Source organism: Colletotrichum truncatum (assembly GCF_014235925.2).
Source record: "Colletotrichum truncatum strain CMES1059 chromosome Unknown Contig_0008, whole genome shotgun sequence".
NCBI classification, from domain to species: Eukaryota; Fungi; Ascomycota; class Sordariomycetes; order Glomerellales; family Glomerellaceae; genus Colletotrichum; species Colletotrichum truncatum.
Genome location: NW_027222405.1, coordinates 2,670,091 through 2,689,053, shown reverse-complemented (window position 1 = coordinate 2,689,053; position 18,963 = coordinate 2,670,091). Strand labels below are relative to the sequence as shown.

The window sequence follows — 18,963 nt, the reverse complement described above, 5'->3', positions numbered from 1 at the left end:
TCAAGAAATTATATCACAGAACTTAAAAACAGTTTTTGATCAAACGACACAAGATAAACGTCAAAACTTATTCCAATACAGTAGTAGTATCGATAATTGGCATGGTTCTTTCCATTTTTGGTTTACTTATAAAGTGGGAAGCGCCAACTAAGCCGCATTCCAAGGTTTGCCGTTAGAAACCTGGAAAGACAATGAGACCAGCTTCTCTTAGAAATAAATTCAAGTGTTATATGTTAGATAGTGTCTTTCGCATAGTAGTTGATTGTATTGGATATTCGGTTCTCTACACTCTTCGTTCCTTTATACCAGCTTCCCAGCTTCTTTCCTTACCTTAGTCGACTTTAGTCTGTTCCTACCACCCTTAACACTATCTAGCTTACTACGTATCTTTAAAATAATAAGTAGGACATCACATGTTACCTTTAATATTTATGCCATCACTTTGTGACATGATGAGTCTAATACTGTGAAAGTTAGTGCGGCAAGTGCTTCTCAAGATGTAACCATAGTCCGACAATGCATCAACAGATTGCGATATTACTTCTACTTCTGATGCTAGTAGCATACGGGGGGGGATAGGATAAAAGTTGGAAGGTATGGCGGGTCAGTTAACTACAACGATTGCATTAAGCCTTCATGTTTGACCACCCAAGAACCATCTTTAGGGAAGCCAGGCGCGTGGCCTTCGGAACCTTCCCAACCGGCCGCCATGTAACTGATCGCCAAGAGAAATCCTCCGTTTCCAGGGAAATACGGGGGCGGCGATGGGTCTATAGAGCGATTCTTGTTAGCTCACGTTGATCCTAGAAAAGTATTGAAGATATCACTAAGGATAATGCGGTTGTGGAGGAAGATTGTAACTCACTAGGACCCGAACGATGGGCAAACCCTTCATCACCAAACTTCCAGTAACCAAAGTTTGTGAGATGGTAGATAGCCCGTTCGGGATTACCAATTCGTGCGGCGTGGATAGCCAAAAGATTACGGCCCCAGCCTCTGATCTGCTCATCACCCCAGACCTCCCAGACTTTGTCAGATGTTTTCAAACCTACGGCAGGGTCCACCTGTTACCCAGATGCGTGATTAGCTGGCTTTCAATTGTAGTTTTTAGGACGTTTATCGATCAAATAAGAGATAGGAATCCTTACCAAGGGCGTATCCGGAAGGATTCCTTGGAGCATGATCACACTTCGGGGATCTTTCCTGAGCGTCGGATCATCCCACCAAGATGCATTCAAGCCGCCTCCTACCCAGGGGGCGTATAATCCGTTGAATTGTGGTGGAGGAGCAAGGTTGTCCGCTACCATCGTCCAAGCTTCTGGACAAGATTGTCCCAGCTTCTTCTTCCACTCGCAGGCGGATTTGAGAGCCCACTGCCAGTAAGCAAGTTCGTAAGCCAAGTTGGATATCTCCGTCGGTGACGAATTCTCAGTCACACCTTGGATCGGTGGACCAATATCGTATTTACCGGTAACGTTATTCAACCAAACAAAAGATGCCATATAGTCAGCAGTTGAAGTCAAAACACGGTCCCATCTTTGGAGTGTCTCTTTCGTTGGTGTAGCTTTGTATGCCAACTCAGCCAGGTATATTGGATGAGGTTGCTGCCACTGGAGAAAAGCGCGAGTCTCGCCAGGCGCAATACCCTTGGTGACAAGTTCTGTCATTTTGGGCCATCGGGCTCCTTGCCAGCCCATCCGTCGAGCCCTTTCTACCGAGCTGGGGAGAAGGCTTTCATAGACGGCTGGGAAGATTCGATCAAAGTATCTCTGTCGCCCCCAAGTCGCCCACTGCGCGCAGTGCCAGACAACCATCTCCAAGTGAAACTTACCCCACCAACCATTGTATACGAGTCCGCTTTCTTGTGGAGGCTGACCAGTCGCTGCACTGTTGATCCTCATCACATACTGAGACAGGATGATACGACGTTGCAGCTCTGTTGCGTTTGGATTTGTTGACTCGGTGAGATCCACAAAGCCCCCTTCTTCCCAATACTCATTCCAGCCTATTCTGTTACGTCGACGGATATCCGATGGAAGTGATGGCTTTGTGAGTTCCGGGCTGTAATGAGCGGTAAACGATAGGGTTCCGGCGCAGGTTTGATTCTGTTGACTGACAACCGGAGAGAGCGTGTAACGATGTGCTGTAGTTTTATTCGAACCATCAGGTTCATTGCGCCTCAAGGACAGCGGTCGTTCTTGGGGCCATCTTAGGTTCAAGTAATAGGCTGTGTCTTGCATCTCGTGATGAACGTGTGCAGTATCTATCCAGGGGCTTGGATGTTGAACAATGGAGGTGGTATGGTTTTGCGGGAACTGGTATGTTCCCATAAAAATCTCAAAATCGGTTGATTTCTCAACTTTGTGAATGGGAGGAAACGGAAAATCAAACACTACTTCGAGGTCCCCAGACGCAACACTGTCTGATTGAATGTTGAACGTGACCGAATCAGTTTCAAAGTCCCCTTGCGTAACGACTTTTACGTCGTGACCGTTTATTTTGAACACTGAAGTGACGATGCCATTCCACAAGTCCAATTCCTGACGAGGGTCGGTTATCTCTGTCAGCAAGCTGTTCTTGTAACTCAGCGCGATGCGACCTAGGTTAATACGGTTAGGGTTTGCGCTGAGCCATTTTGATATTTCAGGTAGTTTTGGGTCTTCGATATCATAATTGACCTCTCTTCCGTGAGTTTTAATTGGAACACCTTTGTAGTCCTCAGGCTTCTCTCTGAACGTTCCCATGTCAGCTGTGTCATTTGACGAATTGCTCGAATGATTGACAACCATATAATGAACACAACCTAGGTACTCACCCATTGTCAGGCAATCTGTCTTTGTGCCAACCCCAGCTAGACAAAGTATTGAACGGTATCAAAGACTGCGTGCCAGTGATGTCAAGATTGAAGGCAAAGTCTCCATTTCCAACCTGAAGTGGTGTTGTTGTATTATCAATTACTTTAGGTACCTCAGTTCGCACAACGTTGAATGATTGGACTATAGCACGCCTGCGTAAGAAAGCGTCAGTCGGACCTTCGGAACTTTTTGCTTTAAACAGTTGCATTTCTCTTAGATGCCTACTGACCTATTGATGGCTGCCGCTGCCAAACTTGGCGCCAACAAAAGCGTCGTCCAGAGGTACATGATGCCACAGGGGGTGCTGTACTCCCTAATGGTCAAGTAGAGCTTCATGTAATGGTGAGACTGAATAGTGTATAAGTACTTTTAATTATACGAACGGATAAATGCCAAGACATATCCGTAGGATTGGGTTTGCACTACTGATGCTTCGGTCGAAGAATCTACCGAACGTGGGGTAAACCCCCGCTTCCCACTATCGCGTTCTCGGGCCCCGAGCGAATAGGATGGCTTGGGCTATGAGGATCACCAACCCTGGATGTTTAGACAACTATACAGAGTATCTGTCCGGCATCTCGGTTCCGGCCAGTCGATCGGTAAGCATAATTCTCTTTGATGAAATTGTATGGGCCTAATCAATCTCTTCACAAGGTAAAATGTCGTTGGTTAAATGAGTTTAGTACGCCCTCGTATGCCCCATGAATCATCAACGAACTTTAACCAGGAAAGCTGAGATCCTCAAGTTCAATGCATAAAGAGTGTTATAGAAACAGGTTGCTCGACTTGAGAGTGAACCTCACTGCACTGCACAGGATGGAATTGAGTGGAGACAACGCGTTGCTATCCTCCTCTTATCCTATCGGCTGCAGCATGTCAACAGGCACAAACCAGTCCATTTAAAGAGCCATATTTCTCAGCCGATGGGATAACTGTAAGTTCTAAACTCTGAAATATCTGGCATTGGTGAGAGGAAGGTATCCCATCGGCTGCGGTATGGCACCAGGTACGTAGCCCGGAGGGGGACTAGCTAAATGAAATACGATACTGTAACTTTCGCTCAAATAGCGAGCATTAAGTGATTCAGTATTGAGAGAAACGTGGGTCTTGAAATAGATTGGATTATAACTATTGCCATGCCGCAGCCGATGGGATAAATTTGTTTCTTTGATCTAAAGGTTCGCACTTTTGTAAATGAATTCGGCAACGCGGGTGTTGAACTCTGTTTCTCTCTCCCACATTGGTATGTGTCCACACTCCTCAAATACATGATACTCTGGTCCGTCGCCGAAACCGACCTTGAAAAAATCAACGTGTGAGAAGGCAATAGTCTCATCATGAGTGCCATGCATTACCATGATCCTCGACCTTCCGACTAAATCACCTATTTTGCCCAACTCTTCTGAACTGCGATGATGCCACCCAGCAGCGATAGCTTGCAATACGATTCCTTTCCTGCGTACCAAGCCATCGGATTCCTCTCTCTCTGCTAGATCTTCCGCCACGAATCGATCGTGGTTATTTGGGAATCTGTTGTTTGGATCCAGAGACCCGTTGTCCGGAGCCTCTAGAAAACTTTTGGAAAATATTCTGCGGGCTTTGTGATCAAGTTCCGAGTCCACTCCAGTGGGGAGGAACATCAAGATACGTTGTAACACGTGTGAATGAATCGGAGCTGTCCGTATCAGCCTCGGTGCGGTACCTATCAATATCAAGGACTGAACCCGTTGTGGTATGAGTAAAGCGAGCTCTTGCGCTATCATGCCACCTAGGCTGATGCCCGCAATATTTATGTCGTTCGGATAATGCGGAGAATCTGAGTCTAACCAGCCAATCTGTCTCAATAAGTCGAGAATATCTTTGGCCATTTCTGTGGTGTTGTATCTGCAGTTAGGAGTAGCTGTCTTGCCTACTCCACGGTTGTCGAAAACAAGGCAGCTGTAACGGTCACCATTCTCATGACCAAAATAACGAGTCTGGCGTTTCCATAGATTGCGTGTTCCTCCGAGGCCCATAATCCACACCACTTTCAAGGGTCCATGGCCATGAATCTCGTACCACAGAGGAAAGGGGCCCCCAGGCCTGGACTCTGCCACATTAACGAAGCCCGAACTATCCGGCTGGAGATTCCATTTGGTTGTCGCGTATGCGGGGTGCTGGGATATCTGTAATGCTGACAGATTGCTATGACGCTCAGACATTTTGGAGTGATTCTAAGAATTGTGAGGGCGGTTGAGTGTATGCGGCCTGCGTTTCCGAACCAGCCAGTAGTCATTCGGTTGAGGGTGGCCGTCTCCTGTTATGTTTATTTTGACGAAATAAAAGGAATTGACTTTAAGTAGACTTCTTCGGGCTCTTGACAGCTTGCTTCTTATGCCTGCACGGGGCACAGTCACATGAGCCGAGGTCGCAAACTCTTTGTAGCATGATTGTATCAATGCCCGCTTTCCAGATTTCTTTGTTAACCACACCGGTGCGTGATACAATTGGGCGACAAAACTATTTCAGTGTCAACTAATTTATGGTAGCAATTATCTACTGTCCCGGCTACTTGTCACTTCGTACGTAGCTTATTAGACAGAACCACGGAATGTCGTTATGGCTTTCGACAGCGCGTCAAGTTAAAAAGCTGCTAATTAATAGAATCGCGAAGCTGAATCTCTTGAATCGGCTTTCTGTATTTTGTTTCGTTGTTTTCAAAAACTACTAGGGGTATCAATTAGGTTGTTTAGTTTGTTCCTAATGTTTGGTAATGGGCCGTAACCTGGGAGTGCTCGGTTCCGGCCGGTAAGCCAGTTTAGTCTTCATTTACCGTGGCCATTTCTTTTTGGCTCGAACGACTAACTAACTTAAGTAATGCAAGCATTCTAACTTTCCATAAGATCGGCTTATAAGTTGGAGGTAGGGAGGTATTGAATTGCATTTGCTCAGGAGCTCTGCCTATTCGAGTCTTCAACTACCTTGAGATTAGGACTTAATTTCTTAGCATCATTCGGTTTGATAATCGTAAAGTCATACAAAGTTAAGATTCACAGTATTTTTACGTAGTTATCAAGTAAGTTATCTGCTAATTTGTGATGTGACTGTAGACTCCAATCTCCGTCAAGCTAGTCTGTAGCAGTAACAAGCTCCTCCAACCTTCACAGTTAAAGCAAAGCAACTAAAAGCAGGCGTCCAACAAAATGAATCCAAAATACATCAAGGCTGGCTAGTTAACCACAGCAAGAATGAAACCGTCAAGAATCGTTCGCCCTTCCAATTTCGTGTGGGCAGTCGATATCATCGGGACCAACGTAGCTTTGACCCTGTCGTCCTTGCCAACATGCGTCAGCAGAGACTTCTTGCCCTCCTCTGCCAGGCCACTGTCCAAAAGGGGCCAAATAACATTGTCAATGTAAATGCATCCCTTTGGCCTCGTCAACTTCACTGCCCAATCGAAGTATGTACCCTGCTCTCCCCAAGAAGCATCCACAAGGACCATGTCGAATTTGCGACCCTCCTCCGCCAGCTTAGGCAAGACATCCAGTGCATTCCCCAGGATGATTTCGACATCGAGACCAGCGACATTTTTTAGCGCAACATCGCGATGCTTGGGGTTGATCTCGATGCTGGTGACTTTGGCGCCCGTCTCTGCGAACCAAATGGTTGAATATCCCCCGAGCGTCCCAATCTCGAGGACTGTCTTGGCGCCAATAAGTTGACACTGGATGGCAAGGAAGTGGCCTTGGAGGGGAGACACAGTGATGGCGGGAAGTCCGTTCTGTTCGGAGCTGATGATTGCCTGATCGAGCTTCTGGTTAGGACGCAAGAGGCTCTTCTCGGCAAGTCTCTCGACTGCAGTCGCAGCAGCAACGGTAGCGTTCTCAGTGGATGACATTTTGGTAATATGCAGAAGGTCAAAATGGTATGATGGTAGTTTCAGTCGATCTTTCGTTTCTTAACCTGATTAACAGTGTCTCGTATTGGCACGTACTGAGCATGTTTATATAGACCATCATGCTGCACATGTCTTTGTCGGATTACGAGTTTCTCAAGTTATCATGAGGGGTTAAGCTCGGAAAACGAGGTGGGAAGTAGACGCTTTAACTTGGCTGCCTGAACTGTCTTAATGCTGTTTATTGTGCTAAACTCAATCATTGGCTAAGGCGGATGGGCAACTGTGTCGTCATCCCGAGAACTTAGTTCGGCACCGAAAAAGCCGTCCACGGCTGCTGAAGGTATTAAGCGAAGGTTACCATTTAGGAAAAGCAGGGGATGGATACTTTAGCTGAAGAGGGGAAAGAAGTTACTGTCAGCCCAAAAGTGTTCCCATGGAACTTGCCTGTAAAACACGTCTGGCTTAGGCCATCAGCGATGGAGGGGCCGAGACCGGGGAAAGTCCGACACCGATGCCGGGGCCGATGCCGAGGCCGACAATGCCATCTCGCTCCCTTTTGTTGAATTGGTGTAGTTATGGTCTACAATTGAGGCTTTATGAGGTATGATCCGCTCCTTCCTAAGCCTCTTTGTCGATCAAGGAATACTTCGAGCTGGAGTGCCAGGCGATGATGGTCCGAAGCAAATCAGACTCGACGGGAGTTATTCAGCTGATGTGTTATAGATTGATGACTTTATTGGTGTCTATCATACTGCAACGAAAGAAACCTCGTTACAAAAACAATTCTTTCTGCTTCAAGACTGCTCTTTGTTGTACCTAGAATATTGATAACCAATGGCGGCTTCGCAGCCACCCTCGCCATACCGCGAGGCATTTAAGCTGGTTGCTAAGAACCAGGAGAGACCGGCCTTAAGCTGTAAGTCCTACTGTCAAACCTGTAAATACCATAAACCCATTCGTATATATTAGAGACTAGTGCAGACCTTTGGTTCCCCCCTCGTGTAAGATACCTGAACCGACTGCAGCGGACGAAATAGACGTAATCAAACAGACAGATGGGTAAAGAAGATTTTCTTTGGTTCCTCTATATTGAGCCTGCTGGCACATAGCTCAAAAACTCTTAAACCTGCCCACCATAAGTAATTCGGTCTAGTACAATCCACTGCGTCCCCGCGGCTCAAGCCATCTTCACAGATGCCCTCAGTGACGAGCTTATCAACGCAACTCTTTCAGTGCCATCTTTCTATGAGATAACCAGCGCATCAAGGCTGCGAGAAATAGGACCATCAGACTCCCCACAGGCATGTATCTGGACGTCGGCGGAGCGCTTGAGGTGAGTCATTCTAAGAAATCTCTCTCATCCGGCTTCCCGTCAAAGAGCCTCTCGTTCGCGGAAGCACGGCAATATGTACTCAGCTCCTGATAATTCCGTATTAGACCTTGTCCGTAGGTCCCTACGCAATGTCTGGAACGAGTGAAAATGCAGAGGTTTGTTGTCTTTGGCTTCGTAGTTTGTGTCCCGTTTCCTCCGTTGCCTTGTCACATTCTAGTCTAGCACTTGGAGTTTGATGTCGACCATTGAACCTATTACAGACTATCCTCGTGCGCGACGCTCATTCTTCCTAACGTTCTCTACATCTACTCTTTAACCTTCCCTGGATTGTGATCTATGAAGACACGGCTTTGCAATAACTGTTTTGCTTCCTTACACCGACATGCCTACGCCGACGTAACACATATTTATGAACCTCATTGCACAAAGCATCCCGTAAGACGTAAAACACAGCTCTGGGCCAACCCTAGAAATTCTCTCACGGAAAGGCAAGTCCAATGCCACACCAATGCGCAATGCCGTAGGGCTCATAGCTGGTCAACAAAGGGGGGATAATCCCATCGCAAACCATCTCAACTCTCACAGCACACGAAAGCCCGTCACTAAAGCCATAAAATGAGGTGTCGAGAGCCGACAAATCCCAGGTACACCTACGCCGCACGCATCCCGGGGGAGCCAAGCAACGATACATACCTTGCAGTATCCACACCCTAGCCCAACGACTGCTTTTCCCAACGCGCATGCGCGGCGGGACCCGTAACTCAGCTGGTTAGAGTATTGTGCTTATATCATGTGATCTCACATCCGTATGCACCACAAAGGTCGAGAGTTCAATCCTCTCCGGGTCCATTTTTGCCTGTTCTTTTTTTTTTTTGTTATTCTTTTGCTGCTTTTCAAAGCCCCTTGACTTGCGACGACAGTCATAAAAATGCCACGTTTCGGGGATGTTGCAGTTGTGCGGGTTGGTATAGTGCATCCCACAGTGGAGAGAGTGCCACTAACGGACCCAACTGACTGCAATAACGAATGCCTCCAAGAAACGAATACCACGGGCCCCAAGGGAACTGTAACCGGGGGGTGTGGTAGGAAATATCATCAATATGACACGGGACTACTTAGTTTTACGGCGTCACAGTAGACGAGGGGGAGAAAAAAAAGTGAGCGGCAGAGGAGAATACGCGACTGATACATGCCAAACCTGCTCTACACAAAGGATTGTTGCTCTAAAAACAACGCTGCGAGAGGTGGTATGCCGAGCAGACGTGGTGGAGTGACAATTTCATCCTACGCTTCCATGTAATTCAACATCCTGTCGCGTAAAGACCTGAGAGTAGAGTAGACTCAAGCAAAACAAACAACCAACATGTCCCTGTCGAGCCCGTAAGGCATCATCACGATACAGACGGTGAGAGATACATAGCTGCTGTCTAAGATTGATATGAAACAATGCTCCCAGCTTTGTAACATTGCTTCTTGTATCAAGGTCCTCGAAAAACCAGCCGGATAAAGAAAACCTAACCACCGACCAGAACTCTTCGGTACAGGACGACCCAACAGACAGCACTTAAAAAGATTCAATGAAATTCGCATATGCTATTCCACCCAAGCCCTGTTTGCTCGTCGGCAGCGCTAATGAATATGCTACAATGATGACAAAAAAGAATAACACGGTGTGTAGTGTCGTACCTGACTTTCTGCACTTTTGCCTCCCGTTTTTTGGGTATTTCCTCAACCGACTATCGGCTTCTTCTTATCCATAACTCCCTTCAACACCTTCAACTTCTCCTCCGTCACCTTGATCGCCTCTTCAATGTCCCTCTCATCCATGCGGTCCTCTCTCAGCCTCTCCTCTACCGTGCTCGGCTCGATCGCCCTCTTGCGGGTAGGGATGCTAGACTCGTGCAATCGCTCCAGCCCAACTCGCTCTTCCAACCAGTCCCACAGCTCACTCTCCTCTCGTCTCCAAATCTCATCATATGCAGCGAGACGGTCGGGATAACCGTACATGCGCACGTTGCTCGATGATTGTCGCCCGGGAAGACCGAAACCAAACCACGTGGCAACAAGCAGGCCAACCAAGAGTCCATACATCATGTTGCCTGTCATCAGGGGCTTGAGAATATCGAGGATCGGCTCTAAAATACCGCGGACGGGTTCCAGAGGCCCCCAGTCCTTCTTGGGAACATTTTTAGGCCGAACTTGCTCATCCTCGACGTCAGTCGACGAGCCAGTGGCCTTGCCCTTCTTGCCCCTCCTCTTGCCCTTCACACCACCTCCGCCTGCACCATTGGTACGAGTCTTGGAGGAAACAGCCTGCTTCAAACTAGCAAATAGGTCTTTGCAGTATGCGGTTTGACCTTCGTTAGCACCCTTTTCAATGGGACCTGTCACAGCGTTAGTTGAATTCTTCCTTATGCACCTTGATTGATCCTTTGACGTACCTCTCAACCAACTCTTGCCCGTCCACTCAATTGTGCAATTGGTCTGGACTCGAGTCGAGTTGTTTTCCGCCCAAGACAGACAGTACTTGGTCTTGACGCTGAAGATGTTGCCGCTCGGAACGTCAGGTGTCTGGGTGACGACGTTGAAGTTGATGGCCTTCTCAAAGTCGAGATTCTCCAACGTTTCAGTAACAAGACATTTCGTCTGCTTCGGGCCGATAGCTCCGTTCAGAGGCTTGATATAACTGAAGAATCGCGACTTGTTTTCCAGGGTCAGGCCCTTCTTGTCTTCCATCTGCAGCTCGGTACATTTGCCCTCGACAGTGAGCCACTTGGACATCCATGTGACCGAGGCCGGGCCAAAAAGCAGGTTGTAGACCTTTCCTATCGGCGCCGGGATGACATCGTCTCCGACGACCTTTTCATAGTGCGTCGCCGAGTCTCCACAGTCCGTGGGTGCGTGGGTAGCTGGTCCTGGGAAGTCGTCTCCGCCGGCGGGTTGACCAACAGCGTCCTTGACTACCTCGGAAACGGCGCCGTTCGCTCCAGCGCCAGATACCTTCCGTGAGACGGTCTTCTCGGTTTCAGGCTCAGCGTTCATTTCTGTTGGCTGTGTTACTTCCTGGAGGTCCTCGTCGTCGTCGTCCTCGTCGTAAACGTCATCATCATCGCCTGAATCGCTTTCTTCCTCGGTGCCGGACAGGCTCTGGTCGTCTACTTCTGGGACCGCCGTGTCTACGTCAACTTTCTCCGTTTTGTCGCCACCTGTGCCCTCAAGTTGCACTCCATTCAAAGAGCTGCGGAGAGTTGGGTGTCCAAGTTTCCAAATATTGACAATTAGGTCATAAGTGGAGTCGCGACTGGTGAAACTGGCAAAGATGTGTTTCGCATGCAAGGTTGATATCATCAGGCCGTTCTTGAAAACGAGGGCCGTGCTCCGCTTCTCGACGCTCACGATCTCGTCAAAGCTCATGACGAGGGTCGTCGACCAGCCGAGGATGTTGCTGCTAAAGCAAAGGTGGCCTTCGGATACGTACAGCCGGCCGTGCGCCAGGATCTCACGCTGCAACGCACAGCTGTAGTCTTCTATAAGGTAATCATCGTCGGGCACGCTCTTGAACAATGCGTGGAAATCACGGTTGCGCTTCTTGCTCGCAACGGCGAATCCGGTGAGTTTCGGCACGCTCGCATTGGCTTGAGGATGAGCGACTGACGCGTTAGCCGCAGTGATTGCAGCGCCTACTGTGGTTGCCGTACCTCCAGAAACAGCGGAACTTCCCCGTTTGCGATGGCGTCCAATGGCGCTTCTAATACTTCCGCTTCGATGGATGCCGGAATTCTTGTCCTCGTTGATACTGCTCGTGGGAGGCGTGCGGTCGCCTCCACTTCCTGGGTCGTACAGCGACTGGGGTCTCGTAGCCTGCCGGTCGTCAGGTCCTAGGTCACGGGTAGCGGCTGCGTATGCGTTATCGGTGGGAGCTGATTCTGATCTGGTGCGCGAGTCGGAGGTATCGGGGAACTTGGCCGTGACGGGAGTTCCGGCGACGCTGCCTGTATCTGTTATACCGAGCTGGCTGAGGCTCAGCTCGCCAGAGCCAATGGTCTTGACTGCTGGTTCCTTCTCCATGGCTGATCCTGACAGGGACGGCAGGGGTGGTTCGACTTCGGGATGGTCCTGAATCCTGATGTCGGGTGGTTTTTGGATGTTCTTGTTCTTAGGGGGGTTTGGTCCAATGCCGGTGTTTTGAATGGTGCTGCTGAGCTGTGTTGCGGCGTTCTGCGCGGCAGAAAAGACGGATGAGAAGAAGCCACCTCCCGCGGCGGGGGTACCCGGGTTGCTGACGGTGCCGTTCTCGGGGGTGGGTGTCAAAGGAGCGTTGGTGATGTTGGAGAGCTTGCTAGGCCCGATACTGCCAGATCCTGACCTTCCCCTACGGTGAGCAATCATGTTACCCGGGGGAGAGCCACCATTCGCGTCGCCTGGGGCGGCTGCAGCTGCATCAACAGCGGGCTGCGGACCGGGCCCCGGCGAAGAGCGGGCAGAGGGGTTTTTGTGATCGGTCGGGGTGGGAGGGGTATTGACGATAACGGGCGTGCCCTTGTCGGCGTTGGGCGGGGTTTGAGGCACGATAGAGGTGTCGATTTTGGAAGTTGCCGTGGAGGCTCTCGAGCGACGTCGCTCAGGAGAATGGGAAGAGGTTACACGGGAGGATGCATTCGTGTTGGTTGTCGGATTGGGTTGTGGCGTCGACGCAGCTGACACCGGTGGCGGCGGGTCTTGGAAGTGAAGTGGCTTTGTGGTGGTCGAGATGAGGTCAGAGGTCGACGCTGCAGCTCTGCCTCGGTAAGGATTTTTGTGGTTGTCTCGGTCAAGATCGGTGTCGTCACCGGCCACACTTCGCTCCGGACTGGTGGTAGCGCTGGGAGTCTTTTTTGACTTGAAAACACCCCTAAGACGGCCGACGGGCGAGGGCGACCGCGTGGTGTTTTTCTTGGGTGGTACAAGACTGGTCAAGCTGCGCTTGGGACGCAGAGACGAATCTCCCGACTCAGCTGATTGCGTCCGTTGAGCTGGCTGTAAGGTGGATCGCGCCGAGGCGATCTCGGTGAGTTGTTCGTCCAGTATCTGAGGTTGGGGTTCAGGCAAGTGAGTTGCCTGAACGATCGGAGAGGAAGTTGTCAAATAACCTATTTGTGAGGGATGGGTCGAGATTGCATTTGGGCGGGAAGATCTAGAATTGGAAGAGAAAGGACAGAGTCAGTTTGGTTGGAGTCGCCGAGGGTTCGAGACTGTTAAGATGCGAAACGGAGGAGTCGGGGAAGACATGGACGACCCTGTGTTTCTCCCCCTCTCTCGCTTGAAATGGAACACTCGTCAGGAACATAAACGATGCTGAAGGGACCCCAGGCAGTGTCATACGGCGATTGCCGCAGAGTGGATGAAGGAGCCCAGACCCAGCAGAAAGGGCGCGGCGGTCAGCCCCAAAGACCCCGGACCACCAGTCAGACTGTCAAATGCCAGGATAGGTAGCCTACTGCGAGAATGGGAGACCGAGCTTTGGTTCGGGGGGGGTGGGTGGTGGGGTGAGTGCTGGCTACTTTGTGCATTTCCCCCCATAATCCCCCTAAACCATAGAAGGGGGTGTAAGAAAAGAGAAGATGGCACGCCGTTAGGTTTGTCCAGCAGGCTGGGACAGAGCATGACTGTCCGCCTCGTCATTTGATGGAGGCACCCAACGATGGCTTTTTACTAGTAGGAGATGCGCCACGCCATCCATAGACGTGGCCTTGCGAGGCAGATGATGATGCAGCGGCATCAGTGCGCTCGGATGCATGTGTACGGGACCGGTGCATATGAAGCCGACGGGGGAGGGGAATGGACACAAAGGTAAGATGAATGGATGATGAGGTAAGGGAGGTGGGAGGTAAGCAGGTGATGATGATATGCAAACAACAAGAGTGACACTTGTTTGTACTGGATTGCAGCTGCACCTAAAGAGCATATAACGATATTCAAAGGACAAAAAGAAAAGAAAAACAAGAGAAAAAAAAAAGGATAGAATAAAACTCACTTGTCATCAACCTCTTCCAGCGACACCATACTCGTGGCTTCAGTGCTCGCGTCGTCGAGGCCGCTGGGTTCGTAGTCTCGGATACTAGTGTCGTAGTCGTAGTCTGGGTAGGGAATGCCTGTCGAACTCTGTCTTGTGAGGCTGTCCGTGCCATCAACGTAGGAGCCGCTGTCGCGTCTACTGGACAGATGGCTGGAGGCTTTGTCGTGTTGGTCGTCTTCTGTTAGTGGTGCAGCTGGGGCTGTGACATCTTCTCCCTTGACGCCAATGAGCAAGGCTGCCGTCGCTGCTGCTGCGTCCTCTTCTCTGGCCTCTTGTTTCCTGCGGCGTCGCTTGGCTGCGATAGACTTTGGAAGTAATTTTCCCAGCGCTCCTCCACTTCCAGCCGTGGTGTCCATTGTGGTTGGCCCGGTTTTGCTGTCGTAACGCCGTACCCTTTACGAGGATATGCGGGTTCGTCAAGTGGGCAGGACCAGTCACGACAAATACGCGCGTTGGACCCGAGATGGGGGCATGAAGATCACGTTTCCGAGGGTTCAGGGGAAATAAGGAGATTAAGGTCGAAGAAGGTAGGGATTTGACGGGGTGGTTGGTATTGGCGGGAGGTCCGTCTTGTTTGCTGGATAATTCGCCGGGTTTGTCGTTTCGTTTGAGATGATACCCGTAAGTAGTAATGTTGCTATGCTCGTAATATCAAGGTGGAGAAGATGAAAAGAGTAAAAAAATGACTTTTGCAAGTACCGATGCAGTCAGTCACCAAAAGTAGTGGTAGTAGTAGTGATAGTAGTAGTAACAGGTAAAGAACTTGTTTTTTTTCCTGTCAGGCACAAAACACGATACAGCTTGTCCTACGAACTTGATTTACGGATCTCGGGTCCCTAAAAAAGGGAGTCTTAGGGGGGGCAATTGCTCCAAGGTAGTTCCAAGGCAAGGCAAGGCAATGACCCAGACGAATCCAGTCCCACCTTTTGCTCGCTTGGAAGCTCAAGCTTGACCAACCCAAGCCGGAGTTTTGTCTGCTCCCCATAATCGTCATCGTCACTTGAGGCAAATAGCTTGTATGGGCTGGGCCGGCAGGTTGAGGGCTGGCACCTGGCTGGGGGGTAGGGGGGAGTGAACGGCCACTACGGGAGAATCCTCTTGGCCCAAAATGGGAGGAGGAACGCACCAGTTTACCAGTGAGAGAAAGGGAGACGGTGGGAGAAGGTACTTGTTTGCGTTAGTGGGTCCTTTGCGACTGATACTACGTATGTAAGGGCGGAATAATCAATATTCGGGAGTTGCTCTGCCCTGCCACAATGCCGTTGCACCCGATGGAACAATCACAATCTAGAAGGATGCAAACATATTCCCCAGCGTGCTCAGTGGTGGTTTTCGTTTCGTTGGAGCCTCGCTGGCTTTCCATTATTACGAGCGCCCTAGCCTCTTGAAGATTTTGGGTATCTGGGGGCCCATCGACCACGCCAAATGCTATGGGTCTTTGTCTGACTGTCCATGTCAGGTGGCTTTAATTACTATCTGCCTATCCAGTACCCCAGGTCTAAACTGCTATTTTTGTTTGATAACTTCTTTCGCTTACGTAGATCAGGACGCCTATTGCCGCGCTGGCCCCTTTTACCCAAGTAGCAAATTCGGTTTGGCAATCCTTTCCATAACTAAGATATTCGAATCTTCCGAGTAGTAGCTCCCCCCTTAACGAGATCATGTACCTCCCCTTGTCTTTCCTTGGATGGCCATCCCCCACCTCCTCACCTTTTTTGCCAGGCAGCTGGCTTCCTCCGCTCCCTGCCATTCGAGGGAACTCAACCCACACACTGCAGCTTAGCTGCAAGGCGCTTGTTGATTGAGCTAGCTAGGCACCCAAGTACTCCTTAGCAAACACACACCAAATCTAGCCTTCAGGGCCGACCATGCACTTATCTCACGGCTGCCTCGGGAGGCCGCTGCACAGCGGTCATCCCACCTCGCCACGTTATCCTTTCTGACAATGTATCAAATTTTGTATGTGTGGCAGGCGGGCAGGCGGGGGGATCTCAAGTATGATTTCGATGGCTGGCCCGATCGAGGTCTGCTGTGGCTGGTGGATTACCTCTTTAGTCCAGCTAGTCCGTACCCGCGGAGGAATCCAGACCACAGAACGAACCTACTACGTCAGGGGGTGCTGGGAGCTGCATTCCTCGCCTCTGTGTCTTTGGCCAAGCGACCCTCCCGGAGCTCGTATGATAGGTCAGTTCCAGCAGCGACAAGACAAATAAGACGCCGCGCCGCTGGGCATTGGACAATGCTTGATTGAATCTCTGGGTCCTCTGTCGCCCGACCACGACCAAGTTAATCCCGCGCGGTATGCATCTTCCGTCATTCTGTTGGCTTTCCCGGTGACGATGACTTAAACACTGCCGTTTGCCATCGCCGTTTTCCATTTGTCTCGGCAACTGGTGACACACGACATCCAGGGTACCGCTACCGAACTTCTCGGGGCATCAATCAATTAACGAACCAGCGCTACCCACCGCATGACAAAATTACCAGCATCTGCCTGGGCGTTGCGGAGGCGTCGGTTCGCTGAAGGGATCATGCTGACTGCCCCCTCATTCCGGGTAACAGATGACATGCCTTTTTTTCCCACGCCTACCAAAGTATCAATTATACACCAAAAGTCTAGAAGCCTGTCATTTTACCATCTACTGTGATTCAATAACTTGATTCAGCCTTTTTGGCATAGAATCGATCCATCTATCAATCGTTTCCGGCTTTATAGTCTGCCACACAGCCTCTGTAAGCTGTTTAAGGGTTTCATAGTCCCAATCGGGTGTGTTACGAACCCAATGCTTAGGTATAGACCATGCGTTCTCGATAGGCGATAGCTCTGGGTTTCGAGGGCAATCAAAGAAGTAATCTAAACCGTTTGTATCCTTCCAGGTCCTCGCTTTAATAGGTAGGCCAGGGCCATGGCCAGACTCATCGTCTTCCTCAAGCACAAAGTACTGGCCTTCTGCCTCTGCCTCTTGAAGCCGCTGCTTAACGTGAGGCTCTAGAATAGCCTCGATAGCGACCTTTTGGTTCATCTTCCCATTCTGGTTGGTAGGCACCTCATACCAGACAAGAGAGCTCTTGAATCCATAGCCAATAGCAGCCCAGCAGTATATAGCCTTTCGTTCGCTCTCATCTGGTTCCTGGCGTTCCTCGAGGTTGGAGGGGTCGCTGCATGTATTAGGCGTCCTCGCAATATGCGATGGGCGCTCGTCAGCAAAGCCAAAGTGGCACTCGTCAGAGAAAACAACATCATGCCAGTCAGAGGCTAAAGGTCGTGCTCGAAGGGCACTTTCGGTGTGCTGTAGACCCCTTGTAGCGGTCTCTTCATCGATATGGGCAACTTGCTTAGCAATTCGCTTAGCCCTCCCTCTTGTATGGCATGCCTTCTGGGTATCTCGGTTTGCAGGCATAGCCTCCCTTGGTAATCGCTTTGCTTCAAAGCCCTCGGTATCAACCAATTCCTCACTTGAACTAAGAGCTTCGTTACTGGAGAGCTTTTTGCGGCCACGAGTCTCTGGAAAAGTTGGGTTGTTATGGCGCCGACGGTCGGCTGTAGCGTCTGAGATATCCTCAGCAAGAAGTCGACGCCCAATCCTCTCGGACACGCCAAAATGGCTGAAAAGCTCTTTTTTCTTGTACTTGAGGCCTTTCGCTTCGAGGAATTCATAGGCACCTCGTAAACGGGCCTTTCTGGGCGTATCGTAATGTGCTGGCATAGTAATGGTATGGTAGTGGTGGTGGTGCTGGATTTGGGAGATTGGGGTGTGCCTGCCCCTCAGTCTCCAAAAGTGATCCGCCCCGTAGGCGTCAGATCAACCTCTTAGTTGAGGCTACATCATCCCTATGTCACCACAAATAATTGACTCTCAGCGTGCAGGTGACGTGGGTTGGGTGAGCACAAACACTACGTAGTGAGGTACCCAAAGCGACCGTTCCAGGCCCTTTTCTTTCAGCCATGTACCGCACTGCCGGAGACTGCAGAAAAATTCCAAAATCATTCTTCCAAAACTCTAGATTTCTCTTTAAGCGAGGAGATAAGTACTGGAGAGCTTGACAGATTGATAATTCAATATATTTACCTCTGTAATAAACGTAGACTTTGGACAAGAGAGCGAGCATTACAAGCAAGCATTATAGGCAGGTAGAGGCCGTTTTCTGCGGCCTCCAACGAAGTCATACAAGTATCCGCCTCCATGGCATTCTCTCTTTTCCAGCTCGTATTAGCGAACTAGGTAAGTACTGGAAATGAATTTCGTAATCCAAATAGATGTTTATTGCTGTTGTAGAGGGCGAGGATATGCACACCATTGACATAAGTGCGCATGAACTTGACCCGCATGCAAAATGCAGCGGTTCACCAACTGAGCCTCAAGTGGACGAAGATAGTTCGACTTGCTTTATGTTTTCTTTTCTCTCTGGTAAAAATCAGATACGACATTCTTCCGCTGGGCATGAGATAGGTCAAGTGTGGTATGAGAAATGAGCGCGAATTTGAGCATGTTAAGGAAGGTATGGCAATGTCATGGAAAATGTCGCTCTTTCTCAAGCCCTAGAAACTGAGTTAACACAATCCCTGTGTGTAATTCAAAAAATTTCATCAGACATCATTCCATCTCGAGGCAACATCTCATTCAAATCTCCTCACCGCACTCTTGCAAAGGGTTGGGCTGGAGACTCAGTAAGCACATCGAATGTTCTTCAACATGAGGCTTCTGATATGAAGGCATTGCAACGCTTCTATCTATCCCTGCAAGTTGACCGCCAACTCAGCTCCCAGAGAACTCGCGATTTACATGGCATACACATCTACTCACTTATTCGCCAGAGCGCCCATAACGAGAACCTTGACTCG

The 18,963-nt window shown here is 49.7% G+C and overlaps 5 protein-coding genes across 5 annotated transcripts; all 5 read right to left on the bottom strand.

The window, feature by feature from the left end:
- Window positions 1-612: 612 nt before the first annotated feature.
- CTRU02_212206 (uncharacterized protein) lies at window positions 613-3,063 on the bottom strand (the record flags this gene model as incomplete). The annotated part of the gene is made up of 4 exons (XM_036724965.1): window positions 613-770; window positions 866-1,064; window positions 1,149-2,730; window positions 2,816-3,063. The coding sequence occupies 4 exons, from the start codon at window positions 3,061-3,063 to the stop codon at window positions 613-615; spliced, it is 2,187 nt and encodes a 728-aa protein (XP_036583130.1).
- Window positions 3,064-4,027: 964 nt separating this feature from the next.
- CTRU02_212205 (alpha/beta hydrolase (glycylpeptide N-tetradecanoyltransferase)) lies at window positions 4,028-5,056 on the bottom strand (the record flags this gene model as incomplete). Its single annotated transcript, XM_036724966.1, has 1 exon — window positions 4,028-5,056. One exon carries the CDS (start codon window positions 5,054-5,056, stop codon window positions 4,028-4,030), a length of 1,029 nt encoding a protein of 342 aa, XP_036583131.1.
- A 1,007-nt stretch (window positions 5,057-6,063) lies between these two features.
- Window positions 6,064-6,732, bottom strand: CTRU02_212204 (o-methyltransferase family 3; the record flags this gene model as incomplete). Its single annotated transcript, XM_036724967.1, has 1 exon — window positions 6,064-6,732. The coding sequence occupies one exon, from the start codon at window positions 6,730-6,732 to the stop codon at window positions 6,064-6,066; it is 669 nt and encodes a 222-aa protein (XP_036583132.1).
- Window positions 6,733-9,793: 3,061 nt separating this feature from the next.
- Window positions 9,794-12,454, bottom strand: CTRU02_212203 (gram domain-containing protein; the record flags this gene model as incomplete). Its single annotated transcript, XM_070205792.1, has 2 exons — window positions 9,794-10,449; window positions 10,507-12,454. The coding sequence occupies 2 exons, from the start codon at window positions 12,452-12,454 to the stop codon at window positions 9,794-9,796; spliced, it is 2,604 nt and encodes an 867-aa protein (XP_070060605.1).
- A 4,305-nt stretch (window positions 12,455-16,759) lies between these two features.
- Window positions 16,760-17,827, bottom strand: CTRU02_212202 (HMG box protein; the record flags this gene model as incomplete). Its single annotated transcript, XM_036724969.1, has 1 exon — window positions 16,760-17,827. One exon carries the CDS (start codon window positions 17,825-17,827, stop codon window positions 16,760-16,762), a length of 1,068 nt encoding a protein of 355 aa, XP_036583134.1.
- Window positions 17,828-18,963: the final 1,136 nt, after the last annotated feature.